Below are 15,362 nucleotides of genomic sequence, written 5' to 3' on the forward strand. Positions count from 1 at the left end.
CTAAGTACTGAATATTATGTCACTTATTTATGTGCAAATGTTTAATAATGAAGAACATGAAAACATTACTGTTGTCCACATGTCGGCAAAGTTATGTGACATTAGTGACGTTTGTACTAACTTGGTTTTAAAGCCTTTACTTTAAAATATACGCTGTTAAATAGCTGAGCTTAATCAGAGAATGATCAAAGCTCATGTAGAAACAAACAAACAAATGAACAAAAGATTTTCTCCTTCATTTCTGTCAAACAATGCTGTATGAAACGTTTCCAGTTGTTAGTATCATGGTTGCTAGGCAACCTGGGCAGCGCAACGGAGGCTAGACCGTCCCATTTCACAAGCCTCGCAATTCCGGCCTTAGCGGTCTTTAAGTACGCGGCCCTTGAGGATCGTTGAGGCTGCGTACTTTAAGGCTGCAGACCCTGAATTGGGATACAGCCCCTGTTGGCTCTTTGACGGCTGGGTGCTATGACAACTGCCTGCACAGCCAACAGAAATAGACATCCAGTAGGCAGTGGAGGCAAAAGCAGAGGCCAAAATCAGGACCATAGGTAGCGCTTGTTGTAGGTAAATGTAAGTTAAGTTTGTTTTGTGTTCCTCACAATAACTCCACAGATATATTAAGGTAAGGAGTACAGAAGGGGTGGCATCAGGGTGGCTACACTCTGAATCTTATATATGACATGGTCTATGATTTAGATTTAATCAAGCTCAGCAGTGTTTTACAAAACCCCTGACTGAACACCTTACAGTCACATATCTGCTTCCCTTCAGGCTTCACTGCTGCTCCTGTAGGATTACTGCAGAATTGCTTTATCACGTGCTAACATACCTGTAGTGTTTTATACTGCAGTGCAGAGCTACTGGCTGAAATACATGATACTTCATTTTCCCACTCACATAGCCACACACTCCATCTCCAGTGCGTCAGCTGTTTGTCAGTACTGTGTGCTTGTGTGTGTTACCTGGATCTGGCAGGCAGCCTGGATGTGGTAGATGGTGTAGAAGGCCTCCTCCACAGACTCCCCCAGAGCCACTATGCCATGATTCCTCAGCACCAGAACCTGAAAGGTATCATAAAATAGAAATATTACCACAAGAATGAAATCATCTCAGCTGGGAGACAGGCTGCAGCTCCAGTAATTAATCCAGCGCACGACCACATCACCCTACGTCTTCTCTCCATTCACTCTGAAACCCATGTGGGAGGCACGAGGGCAGCAGCTGCTGAACTGAGCAAAGATATGTGGGTCTTACTGTCAGTGTTGACTCTTTTAGTCTGCTCACCTTACAGGTAGGTCCTAAGCTCTTCTGTAACTCCACTCGGTCCTCCTCCTCCTCCATAACTCCATTGTAGTCATAGTAGGCTACGTCCCCAACCAGCAGTGCCTCATGGGACAGTGGCAAGAGGCCAGACTTCATAGCTGAAACCTAGAGATAGACTCAAGTCACAATGTGCTACAAAAATCTTCTTATTTTAGGGAATAAACAGTAAAATTCAGTTGTTTTGTGTCTGCATGAGTCCTCTAAAGCTGCCTCACTGCTGCTGTAGCCGGTGTGTGGAGATGAAACAGACAGCGAACATCTGGCCTGGCCGAGTAGATGGCAGAGTGCAGGCTGAACTTTTCAGTGTCCACTCCCAGGTTGGTGCTCCCCTTCTCCACCAGTTCGCCCAGGATATTCACCTTTACCTGTAAAAGTGCACAGCGCCATCACAGGGTCACATTTAGCAGTAAGGCTTCCAGTTAAGATATTTCTATAACGTGGGATTCATACAGAGCAAAAATATAACACAAGTTGCATATGTCACAAATGTAGCTGTAGGTGAATGAATGATGTGCACTTTTTACTTTTATACCTTTGCTCATGAGTGATGGTTCTGTTCTTCAGTTAGTGTGTGTTGGTAGCAACTTCAATAAGTCAGAAGTTAAATCAAGGCTGCGGTGATAACAATGATTAGTGGAGGAGGAGGAGGAAGAGTTATTTTCTTGTGCCTGTAGCAGCAAATGAGTCATGACTGAGCCACAGCTTCGTCTGCAGGCTCAGGCTGCTGAGGCAGAGGGCTCTCCACAGATAGCCAACAGCCTTTTTTTTCACAAGGCACAACTTTTCGTGGCCAGACCCTAAAACACACTTTCCCCTTCAAGCAAGTGATGCATAAATCGTTTTATCTGTTTATAATGTAATAATTGTATTTTAAAAATGTGAGATTTGGTCAGATGTCAGATCAAAAATGCTGACCGAATGATTTAAGTGGCAGATGAGAACAAGAGGAAAGAGCAGATAAAACAAAACAGGAAGTTGTTGTTTGTTCAGTTTCATTGAAAGCACTGGCTTCACATACAATGTAATTGTGCCTGTTTGTTTAACATGAAGACTCTTATATTAGTTCTGAGGGTAAAAATGATAATGAAGTTAAATGAGAGATTACAGTGCTCTTATTTTGCTCAGTTAGATTTCTGATTGACTGTCGTAAAGGGCAGCCTACATGACATTTACAGCCATGTAGGCTTGTAGCACAATATCTTACATCTCCTAGATTTCTGGGATGCCCATATTATTATCACCATATTGTTCTATGGCATGTAAACATTGACACATGAGATTTAACATGAGATTTAATATATAGGAAAAGTCTCTTTGAGGAGCATTTACTGGAAATCGACAGGCATTTTGACTTTGATGTATGTTTATTCATTAATAATATTTCAGTTATTAATCTCAGTGTAATTTTAAAGAATAAATGATCAAGGAAATCAGTTGGACATCCACTGTAGCACTCATTAATTATATAACAAATGAAGTACAATCAAAAGTAGCATTGTATCAGTAACAATGGAGCCAGAAGAACCCAGTCACATGTGTCGCTGCTGACTCACCAAACTGGATCCAGTCACCTCACTATAGGCCAGTCCATCTGGAAGCACAAGGAAGTGTTCCTGTTCTTTACTCACACGCAGCTGTCAGTGAGAGAGAGCGGAAAAAAAAACTTACACTACTGACTTTTATACACAGACTGCATATAAAAGATGGACATAACCTGCTTTCTTTCTAATGGCCACCAGGGGGTGACACCTGATTGCAAAAACACTTTGGGCTTTAAAGGGAACCCCGGCTATTAACACGTTTGTGCTAAAATATGTACTGTGCTTTCAATAACATATATGTGGTATTAAAATACGCCAAATGTTTTCCTTTTAAGCACATTTTATATCAAACCGATTTACCAGTAGGCCGCCATTGTTATTTACTTCTCAATGCACTCTGGGTAGTGACGTCACACGGTTGCACTGCATCGAGTTCACAGTTAGCAGCGCACTGGAAATGGCTTCTGTTCAACCTTTCCAGTTTGAACCAGAGCAAACCGAGAGAGAGAATGAGAATAGTCAACCAGCATTTAGTTTAGATGAAGATGAAAACAACAAAACACGAGGACGCGAGAGTGAGGGAAAACTACTGGTGTCTATGCGGCTGCTGCTTGTCAATGTCGTGCCAAATTATGTATTCCTGACAGAATTTGTTTCCCCTGCGTTGGGACCTTGGTACAACAACGGATGGGATTATTTAAATAAACCAATGACATTTTGACTGATCATTATTTGTATCCTTCTGTAACTGTACAGAACTGTACTGAGCTAAAACCTCCAAAATTTCAGGAGCAATAAGTCTTTGGACAGGGGGAACAAACTGTGGTAGAATCAGCCTGATATTATTTGTATCCCACTGTAACTTTACTGTATAAAGAGCTAACATCTCCAAAATTTCTGGAGTAGTTAGTAATTATTAGAAGTGTTTATGAACTAAAAATGATGAATGTGGGATACTGTTAGTCCATGATTTTGAAAGCCCAGTGTATGCTCCCGACGCAGGGGAAACAAATTCTGTCGGGGATACTTAGTTTGGCACGACGGCTTCAAAGGTGCACTGGTGTTGCATGGAGAATCTGTAAAAATAATGATATCGTAATTTCACTTTATAATAAAAATTAGAATTCAATTAATGTTTTCATCATGCGGTTATGCGATACCATGGATAGCTGCTGCTCTTTACAACAAACGCTCTCAGTCGCCGCTGCCATTGCCAAGCAGCAGCCGCATAGACACCAGCAGTTTTCCCTCACTCTCGCGTCCTCGTGTGACGGATTGTTTTCATCTTCATCTAAACTAAGTGCTGGTTGACTATTCTCATTCTCTCTCTCGGTTTGCTCTGGTTCAAACTGGAAAGGTTGAACAGAAGCCATTTCCAGTGCGCTGCTAACTGCGAACTCGATGCAGTGCAACTGTGTGACGTCACTACCCAGAGTGCATTGAGAAGTAAATAACAATGGCGGCCTACTGGTAAATCGGTTTGATATAAAATGTGCTTAAAAGGAAAACATTTGGCGTATTTTAATACCACATATATGTTATTGAAAGCACAGTACTTTACTTCTGAGGTTGTGGTTTGAACCGTTAGCTTCTTTTAGAATACAACTTTATTGTAACGATTTTAATTAACTTTATTTTGTCTGCAGTACAATAAAGTGACTTAAGGGTAAGCTTTACGATTTGTCCCTCAGATTCTCACCCTGGTCCACCAATCTTTCATCAGGTCCACTAAGATGACGATAACAAAAGTACTCAGGTGTAGGTTTCATTAACAAGATTCATTAAGAAGTAGGTGGCCATCTTTTGAATACAGTCTATGATTTTACTGACACATCAAAAATCAAGAAAATGCAGCACAGAAAGACAGATTTATATCGTCTCACTCACACATATAGCAGGTAAATTCCAGTTCCCTTGATCCTCTTTCTACTCCGTGTGTTTATCCTGCAAGTTCCTATGGCCCATCTCCTTCATTTTACTTGCACTTAATCACACAGATAATATCCTCTACAGATAATTGCTTTTCCTTTATTCATATCTGAAACTAAGTCATACCATGGATTAATACTGCTGTCAAATCACTCAGCGACTTATGAGAAGCACATCTGCAACCTAATCTCTTAATCAGCCTGTTCAACTTACCGGAAGGCAGTGTATAAGTATGTTTCACATGCGTCCATTAATGCTTCTTAAAAGAAATAAGGCTAAAGTGAGGAATGTAATGTGAGAAGGCAGCAGAACTGACTGTGAGACAGGTGCGGCCGATCTGGGCCCAGCCAAAGAGGTCAAACAGGCGATGTGTGCTGGCCAGCTTGCAGCGCATCAACCTCTCCCCCTTCACCATGCTGCCAGGCTCCCAGCCATGCAGGTCATTGATGGGTGTCACCATCATCATGTCTGTGCGAGTGGGAGGAAGAGAGAAAGCAGACAGAGACAGAAAAGAGGCAGTAAAGCTCATGGTCTGCACACAAAAGACTGTTTCAATAAAACATCATCACCACATAGGTAGATAACATCTCATTTAGCTCTTTTCCTTAAAGTCAACTTAGCGTGGATGCTCATATTAACCCAACCTGGGAGAAATACGCTCTTTCTTTCTAGTTCCTGTCAGTCAACTAAACACTTTCCAGGGAGCTTGTAGGACAAACTGATAGTAATAAATTACAAAAGACAAGCCTAGAACAATAAATAGCACACTTAACTATTCAATAGCATACTTAGCTTATAGTGCTAGCACTTGCTACTAGCAAATAAAAGTAGCTCAATGGAAAAGAACAATCGTCTAAATCAGCGGTCCACAACCCCCGGGCCTCGGACCGGTCCGTGAGTCGTTTGGTACCGGGCCGTGAGAGTTGAGGCTCAGGTGTGAAATGTATGGTTTTCAGGGGTTTTATCAGTTTTCAGCGTTTTTTTTTTTGTTATCGTTTTTATCGTTAACTCGGTTTTCCTGGGTCTTTTCACGTGTGTTATGAATAAATCTTCTTTTTTTCGGTACCGGTACTAGTTTTATTTTGTTGTATTTATCCACGACACCTTAAAGGCCGGTCCGTGAAAATATTTTCGGGCATTTCGTGCCAAAAAGGTTGGGGACCGCTGGTCTAAATGTAACAGTAACCTTACACCTTTGACTCTGGAAAAGTTCTTCATGAAATATGACTAGTAAAAAGAAACTCCTGCAGTCTCATTAAAATGTTAGCAGCAAACAGATCATGGATCTGCCTTCTTTTACCAGCAAATTTACAATTCACGGGCAAAATCAGTACTGTAACTCTTCGTCGTGCTCCTTAAGGCACGCGGAAAGATCCTCCTGAGAAAGGCAACCGCCATCAAGAACGTAGCCGCCTTATAGGATGTTCATCAGTGACCTGACCTGCTTCCCACAAGGCGTTCTATTTCCACCTCGTTCCCAGATCAGTGAACATGATGTGAAAGAAATGTGATTCAGCAGACCAGGCCACCTTCTTCCACTGTTCTCTTCTAATGTTCACAATCCCACAACAGATGCGTTTAAGCCTGGACATTTGAAGGTATGAGCAGGGATTACTCTGTTCACACCTTTCTATCATAGCTACCATTAAGGTTTTCACTCCACATGCATCACTGAACCTTGGCCACCGCAGGAGTCTTTCCTTGCCCTTCCTTGGACTCCTTTTGGTAGGTACTACCCACTGTATACGCTACAACAACAGCCTAACCACTCACGTCTTACTGTAACGAGACAATCCGTATCAGACACTTCACACGGAGAAGTTTTAATGTTGTCTGTTTATGTACATGAAGCTAGGATGAATAAATGTTTACTAAAAGATGTGGAACACATACTTGAGGGGGAGACGGGCAGGGAAGCCGGAGAGCCATGTGAGGCCATGAAATCAGCCAGCTGCCTCAGTGCCCATAGATTGGATGAGCTGCCACCCTTCTTCATCTGTTCCTGGATCAGCACATCCAGCTCCTCTCTAAATGACTGCAGAAACACAGATAATAAATGACTATATTATCAAAGACATATACACAGATCATGCCTTAAAAATCTTTTCAGCTTCATAAAAATGTTTATTTGAACTTCCTTTTGTACAGTTTGAACATTTGAATACTGGATTGACGCCTTTTTCTTCACAAGCTAAAACTCAATGCAAGTGTTTGAAAAAGCGTCTAACTGGAACAAATTCACAGGAGCTTTAAGCACAATCACAACTTTATAAACACTTGTCCGTTACATGGGTGAGGGTGAGTGAAAATATTTAATGAGTCACCCTCATTGCATCCGTCCTTGCAATTCATAGTCACTCTCACTCCATATGCAGAAGCACACACAATCACTCAGCATGGAGGTCCAGCACTGGCTGTAACCCGAGCTGTCACGTGGCATTTGAGACCAGATTTATTCATCTGTGAGGAGATAATCACATCCGGAGAGGAGAGAGAGGGCAAGAGAGGCTGAGGGGAAAGAAAAAGAATAAATCAGACGCGAGCAGACGTCTTACTGGACTCTGAAGGAGGCTGGAGATGCGTTTCTTATGCTGTGGCCCGATGCTGGGGGTGGAGTGCTGGGGAGACTGGAGGCCCTCGGAGACTCCATCACTGGGACTGCGCTGCACCGGGGTGCCCTTTGGGGTGGGAGACTTGCTCATCTTTTACTATTTTGCAGTGGGCGTCTTACAACCAGGGGTGGATCTGCAAAGAAAAAAATGCAGTTAATTACAAAAACTGTAAATTGTAAATCGCAGTGGCCTTTTTAAGTGCTTACAAACCGTCAGGTAACACTGATCATTGAATGTAAATGTTTCTGCTGATTTACAAACTGTGAATGTCACCAGCTCTAGTGCACCACATGGGGTTTGGTGTAGTGTAGTGGTCTGCAAAATAATCTGATGTAAATGATAGTCCTATTAAATTTTACTCGTATAACATCAAATCACAACAACAGTCACATCAAGCTGCTTTATATTCTAAGGTAAAGACCCTAACAATTAAACGACCGCCTATGAGCGAGCGAAGGAACCTCCAGCAGAGGCAGGCTGAGGGAGGGGCGGCTGCTGTGACCAGTTGGGTGTGACGAGAGGATGACTGTATAGTAATGCTTCACATCTGTATACTGTGTACAGATGTGAAGCATTTATGGGGGAAAAAAATTAGCATATCTTGGAGCCACAAACTGTGTTGTTGTTGTGATACATCAGTTAATTTGAGAAATCTCTGTAGGTCTGTTCCCTCACCTACCAACTCTTCGCACCTGCTTATCCAGTTGTATTGCTGTGAACCTATTACCCAGGTCTGTAGCAATACAGAAGTTAGACTCTCAGTTACCAGCAGAGAGCATCTGTTGTCAGAGGGGGGCAGTGTCTTGCTCCAATAGCAGAGAAGTGCAAAGTTATAGCATACTGGAACATTTAATTGATGCACAGCATCATCAACATGCAGGCAGGATTTGGGATGACTGCATGGCAGCATGTTTGCACTGACTGAAAACATGTTTTTGTAGAGTTTGAAAAGGTTCGGTTGATTAGTTCTCATATTTTGGTAAAAACTGTTTTCCCTGGTCCACTCTGTGTGGAGGAGACAAGCAAACACACAAGTTTAACCAGCACAGGTTAGTGTGAAACCATCGCCCCAAATTTTGTCTGTTTTCAACACAATAACTTAGCGATTGTGGTCTCAGTTCATTCATTTCCTGTTTTATTTTGAAATTACTCACCTAAGCTAAGTCTACATGATTCCTTTGCTTTTTTCTCACCAATTTTCAGCCACACCTCTCTCCCATCAGCTTATGACACACCCAGGATGTATACATCCTCCCTTCGATCCCTCACAGATTGTCTCAGCATTTTGTCAAGCTTTCTGGCATGTTTGGATTTTGGGTTTTTTTTTTTATGAATTCTCCCTCTTGCCTCCATCTTTGTCAGTTGTTCTCTACCTGTGCTTGACCCAAGCATTGCACATTAAAAACCGACATAGCTGAGTCCACTGTTTGGCTCAGCAGTTACAGATTGTCTGCACATGATGTGTATAGTAGACCTTTGTAAATTGTAGCCACAAAAACAAAACAAAAAAACTGGTTTGCTCTCTTCTCTCACTCCAAAATGCAGCATGACTCTGCTTATTAGCAGAGAGCGACAAATATAGGATTTTTAAGACCAATATTTAATAATAATAATACTGGTTGATATTTTTATCGATGCTGATACCAATAGACCGTGTGTGGAGAGTATGGGGAAATCTGTGAGTGAGCCAAATATCATCAACAGATGTTAGGGCTAAAATCTGTGAAAGGATTGCCTCCCGTGTGAATCTGCTATAAATAATGACACAAGGTAGCACAAAAGTTCATACAAAAAATATTTAAACTTAAAATCAGTGTTTGTTTTCTTTTCCTCTTTTTTTTTTTAAATTAAGTGTAATTAAATGTGCAGTCTGGGAAAGACCACTGAGCATCCAGATGTTCCATCCAGGCGTGGCCCGGTAGGTATGCTTGCAAAAGTCACACACACATGTCCCCAGACATTCAAACTAAGCGCAGATGAAATGAGAGTTTGCGCTCTTAAGCTTATGTAAACCATTTTCAATTTAATTTTTAATGATATGTAGGGAAAAGGCGCATTTGACAACATAATATTCACTTTCTGTTCACACCCAGCAGGAAGAACAGACAGTCCAATCAGGATGTGCAGATGTGATTTAAAAAGTAAAGTAGGAGAATAATAAATAGTTCCAAGAAGTATATGAAAATAAGTTTAATTACCTATTCTTAATATTCTACCCATATCATTCTAAAGCAGCAGCCATAATCCTTTTCAGCTTAAAAAGACACCCCTATCACAGCTTAGCCAAGGAAGTGTAAGTAAATATGCAAATGAGAGGAAAAACTTTTAAAGCTTAAGCTTCAGGAGCTCTGCTCACACCAGCCCAGAGAGACATTCTGAAGAGATCAAGCAAACGCGATCGAACATTAAAGTACAATTGTGTCTTCATTCAGCACGCTCATTTAAGTACAATTCTATTCAGCTCTAAATACCTCTGTGTTTTTCAGCATCCTGCTTCACAGCAGATAAATAAACAACGAGCCGGCCTGCGCATTAAGCCTCGGCGTCCTTGCACGTTCAAATGGGAGCATTAAGATGAAAAACCTACCCTCGCATTAAGGATGCCGTATTCCTCGGGGCCCTGGCCGGTGGAAGTGCAGAGCTATAGAAAATGCAGCATTAGCAGTAAGAGCTCACATGCAGAACCACTAAGAGGAAGTTAGCATGCGATATGGCTCGGTAATTGGAGAAAGAGTAAAAGAGTTACCGTAAGGATCTTCAGAAAAGAGCTGGCCACTCCCTCACTCAAACACACTCTGCTGCAGGGAGCAGATAAGGTCCCGCACACACCACACCCTCCCTCCAATGCTACCACTCACTAACTGTCTTCATTACTTACTTACTCGATTAGGTGCATTACTGCAATGCCACTGTTTGTGTAACCTCAGCTGACATGCACTCTCATCCTCTGAAGGTACGAGAGAAAGTGGCAGCAGACACGTGTGCATTACTGCACCTCGCTGCAGCAGACGACTAAACCTTTAATGGAGTTTCTGAATAAACTGTGCACTTATCCCAACATCAGCTGTGCAAAAACATCAGCCGGTCCCTGAAGAATTAAGCCCCTCCCCCAAACACACACACACACACACTGTGTTATATTATATGCAAGCTACACTGCTGCTTTAAATCTACATCTATTCACATAGATGGGTTTGTTTTAATGCTTTTGGCGCTCGTGTTTCACCAACGGCAGCAGCTCTCTCTCTTCCCTACCAGAGCATGGTGTGTGTGTTTCTCTGTCTCAGGGGGCAGAGGGGGCCCAGCTGCTGACAGGCACCAGACAGAAAGCTGCTCTCTCCAGGGAGGATCCTAATGACTAAAAGGGAGACATGGACTTCTGGCTGCTGGCCTTCCATCACTGCCTCCACCCCCTATCATTAGTCTCCCTGCGATGGCTGAACATGCTGCATCATCACCTCACTTTTGTTTCACAAAAGCTCAAGACGACTTCCTGAGTTCGACAGCTGAATCAGTACTTTCGAACCAAACGGTGAAATCCGACAGGAAGCAATCATTTTTAAGTGAATCTCGTTCTGCTTTTTTAAGGATTCTTTTTCAATGTTTATCCTTAAATCAAACCCTGGAAACTAAACACGCATTTCTCTTTTAAAGACACGGAGCTTGTAGTGCATCATTTTCCACATTTGAGGGTTAGATTTGCAGCAGACAAAGCTATCATCGAGTGGTTTTAAGTCATTGTGTCTGAGCTTTCACATCCAGCAGCACAGAGGCAGAGAGCACTGACTCAACATTTTGCATTGCTGGATCCATTTTCTTTGGCTTCCCTTCCATTTAGTTCATTTCACACCTTTTCAGCAAATCCAAACCAGCATTCCTTCAATAAATCATAACAGATTTTGGTGGTGAAACTGAATAATTGTGGTCAGTCACTGCGTTTTAATGTCCTCCATCACAATTTGCATGTGCAGTGCTGTGAAAAAGCACTTGCCCTGTTGCTGATTTCTTATTTATCACATTTATATCTTTCAAATCATTAAAGCAATTTTATAATTACATAAACACAAGTGAATGCAAAATCCACTTTTCAAATGATTTCATTTATTAAGGGATAAAAGCTATCCAAACCTAACTGTCTGTGTGAAAAGGAATTGCCCCCTAACCCTAATAACTGGTTGTATCACCCTTGGAACTGTTATCAAGCGTTTGTGATAACTAATAATGAGTCTTTCACATCACTGTGGAGGAAGTCTTGCCCACTCTTCTTTGCAGGATTCTTGTAATTCAGCCACATTGGAGGATTTCCAAGCACGAGTGGCTGATTTAAGGTCATACCAAAGCATAGCAATCTGATTTGAGTAGGCATAAAACGCCTTGTGAATACTTTTAATTTAAAGAAACTATATATGACCATTTAACTTTTGTGCATCTCTCCCTCTCCACCACTGACTTCTCTTTCACCACCTCATCCTCCACAACTCAAGCCTCATCTCCTAACCTGGAGTCAGGGCTCCAACACATAAAAATATGCATAAACATGTTTATTTTTTCCTAATATTGTTGCAGTTATTGTCAGCAGTGTGGACATGCAACTCTCCTGTCTCTGGACAGCTGGCCACTAAGTTTTTAAATCCATCAACATTAGTGGCACCTCAAAAGGCGGTTTCACTAATGCAGGCTAACAGCAGCTAACAGAGGCTAACATCAGCAAAACAGCAGCACTTACTGACAGAAAAGTTCAGCATGTCCTCAACAACTCACCTCAGTATCACTGCCATTAGACACAACTGAGCTTCATCGACTCATCGATTTGTACTCCTGTCACAAGGTTTTACAGCCTCCTCTGTAGTAAATAGAGGTGGAGGCATATTGGCAGCTGAGGTAAACAGCAGACTACTACAGATGCACTTCAGATGAATTTGAGGTAACTCAGGGATAAAAGCCTGAGATGAAACAAAATGTTTAATTGACACCTGTCCATATTTTAGTCCTGATTTGCTGCTAAGTGTTGATATTATTGATGTATGTTAAAATATATTGTGCACATAATTGTTGTATACACAAACACACACACAAAAAATATTGGTAAAAAGACATCAGCTGGACTTGGTAAAAAACAAATAAACAGAGTTTAGTTGACTCTAATTTGCTAACATGTAGCAGTGAGATTTGACACTTTAGATTGGACACATTAATATTAAACATCTGACACAAGAGTGTCTTGTAGAAATGCAGTGTGCAGTAAATAAAAGTGCATTTATGCAAGATTGATGTGGAGGTATAATAAGTTTTGCAAATTCTCTGTAGGACAGTTATGTCTCTGCGGCCTCTAATGGGAAATTTGGCTCCAACTTGACAAAACATCAACACAGAAAGCATTTCAGCACATGAGACCAGCAGCTGAAGACACACACAAGAAATGGAGTGAACTACGTTAATTACAGTATTACTGAATCCTGCAGTTATTGAATATTCCTTGTGTGATAATGGATGGATGATAATGCATGAATTAAAAAATTCAGCATATGCTAATTGAGTATAAGAATAAAAAATAAGGAGCTGGACATGAGCACAATATGCTCTTTAAGTTGTTTCAATTTAAATTCAAACAACAAAATTCCCACTTGCCAATATCGTATAAAATAAGCTCCAGTTTTGGTGATTAACAGTTTTTTTTTTACTTTTTCAATTACAACCCCCACCAAACTGCTCTTTTAAATACATACTGTCAACAAATTGTTGAATTAAACAAGATGAACACAAGTTACAGGCTGAAAAGGTGTCTGACGTTCATTGCACCTACACTTTTTACATAGCATATGCTAAGTAGCTATCCCTCTGCATCTGGAGTTCAAGAACAAATAACTAAACAAAACACAAAAAAACATTTTAAAATAAAAAATAATCATGTTTTTGAACATATTTCTAACTTACATAGTGAATTACATCATCATAATTCCTCATCACAACTATTTTACATCTATTTTGTTCTATTTGTCCTGATCACTGCTTTATTAAAGAAAAAGAAAAACTATTTATCTTTCCAAATTCAAACAATCTCCACATACAGCTTACAATACAGTTAAATTTTAAGGTGCTTTGGTTCATTATAACCACAACAGTGTCTTATTCGATAGATGGATAAATGATAAACAAAATCCCCCAATAAATGCTATGATTTCTCTTGAACAGGGTACAGTGTGCAAACCATTGTTTTTACAGCTATTTCTTTTTTCAGTATCGCTGAAGTCTGACTACTGTGTCTGAGCGCTACCCCACAGTCACGGCCTGCCATTGTGCTGGGGGAGATTAAAAAAAAGGAAAAAAAAAAACCCCAGATGTGTCACATGGCGGGGAGGGGGGAGATGCGTACAGGCCAATTGATCCTGAGCAGTGCATGCAGAACACAGGAATGTAAACGTCAACGTTAACGTACAAAACTGTTTTCCGAGTTTTTCCCTTCTTTAGTATCATCCTTTCTTCCGCCTGCAAACCGCGCGCGCTCCCCATGGCTGCCTAGCAACATTCGGAAGCACTGCAGCATCAGCACCAGCAGCGCGGAGGTTCCGGTAATGGCCTCCTGCAAAAAGGCAGAGACCAGCGACGGTAGCACAACACTACACCACCCCCCTCAGTGAGCCAAACGAGCAAAGGCACATTTAAACCCAACTACAGTCCAAATAAAGGCCGAGCACAGCTAGCGAGCGAAACACAGCGCAGGGAAAGCAACGACAAGCAGACGCGGTGTGGCTAAAGTAGCAGAGAGGCGCTGCCATCACAGGCTCTGTTAACAGACAGCCTCACACCCACCGAGCCTGGCTGCGGAGATCATTTACAGGAGGGGGGAATGTGCGTGAAAGCTGCATGCGGCGTGGGCCTCTTAATTTCATTGTGCAAAAACAGAGTTGGACGCGCAACACCAGCAGCTTAAACATGAAGTAGTTCAGGCAGGCATCGTCAGAGAAATGCGCACACAACGCTCATGCACGCGTCAGGGAGAACCCCGCACTACACCCAGTCTTTTCTCCGTGGATAACTACACGTAAATATCAGCAGTGTGGGCTACTCACCTCAGCGCATCCTCGGGAGCGTGTCTGCTGAGTGGGTGCGGCACACCCACAGCCTGAAGACGTCCTCAGAGTGAAGGAGTTAATTGCAACAAATCTGTGTGCACTGGCTCCTTTGTCAGAGTGTTTCAGGGCCTCAGCTGATACCAAGTCAACCGACCCTGCTGTGTTGTTTTTTTTTCATCGCTCAGTGAGCCAGGACCAGCCCACTGCCACGCCTGTGCACAGTCTAGCACCCCAAACACTCCCAGTCAGTTCGCTACAGAGGGGATCCTGGCAGTGTGCTCGGTTATTGTGCTCGTAAAGCCTTTTGACGCACAGTCCTGGAGGATTTTATTATCGCTGTCTTTTTGTTTAGTCGTTCAGGCCCACTTCAAGTGAAGAAAATATCATACATCAAACAGGCGCCACCTTCTGTTTTTAACACAGCACAGCCCGAGAAGCAGGAATATGCAGATTGTAGGTGTTTGGAAATGAGTTTGTCAGATTGTAATTGAACTAGAAAGACAAGGTGGTGGGAAAAAAGAGCAGCTGGTCACTTCCACTTTTATTTGTAAAGACCCTGTGTTTTTACCCCACGCAGACACATCCACTCCAGCACAATCAAGCACTGCTACACGAGGTTATGCAGTTGATCCTTTGTGTTTTTTAGGAGGCTCAGCTTGAAAAAGTACTAAAACAGACCCCCGTGACGTCACTACGGGCCAACACAATATTTGCTCAACCTGCAATTTTATATAACTGATTTCTTCATTTCAAGTAAGGTTAATCAGATCACCAGAGAAGATTATGGATATAGAGGTTATGATAACACTTAATATGGCCAGGATGTGAATTCCCCTGTAACTGTGTGGAATTTTCAATAATGTGACATGGAATTATATTTA

At 41.9% G+C, this 15,362-nt stretch overlaps 1 protein-coding gene across 3 annotated transcripts in view; it reads right to left on the reverse strand.

Annotated features, from left to right (window-relative positions):
* The window catches only part of add2 (adducin 2 (beta)), a 24,437-nt gene extending 9,576 nt beyond the window's left edge, over positions 1 to 14,861 (reverse strand). The window contains exons 1-8 of one of the 3 annotated variants that reach the window (XM_085180673.1): positions 14,479 to 14,861; positions 7,352 to 7,541; positions 6,690 to 6,831; positions 5,113 to 5,264; positions 2,880 to 2,960; positions 1,542 to 1,691; positions 1,288 to 1,431; positions 966 to 1,064 (exon numbers count right to left, since the gene is read on the reverse strand). In XM_085180673.1, coding sequence (XP_085036799.1) covers positions 966 to 1,064; positions 1,288 to 1,431; positions 1,542 to 1,691; positions 2,880 to 2,960; positions 5,113 to 5,264; positions 6,690 to 6,831; positions 7,352 to 7,498 — 915 coding nt within the window. In that variant the 5' untranslated portion in view covers positions 7,499 to 7,541; positions 14,479 to 14,861. The other 2 variants (XM_085180675.1, XM_085180674.1) reach the window with 2 other exon arrangements.
* Positions 14,862 to 15,362: the final 501 nt, after the last annotated feature.

This window comes from Neolamprologus multifasciatus, chromosome 12 (assembly GCF_963576455.1).
Source record: "Neolamprologus multifasciatus chromosome 12, fNeoMul1.2, whole genome shotgun sequence".
NCBI classification, from domain to species: domain Eukaryota; kingdom Metazoa; phylum Chordata; class Actinopteri; order Cichliformes; family Cichlidae; genus Neolamprologus; species Neolamprologus multifasciatus.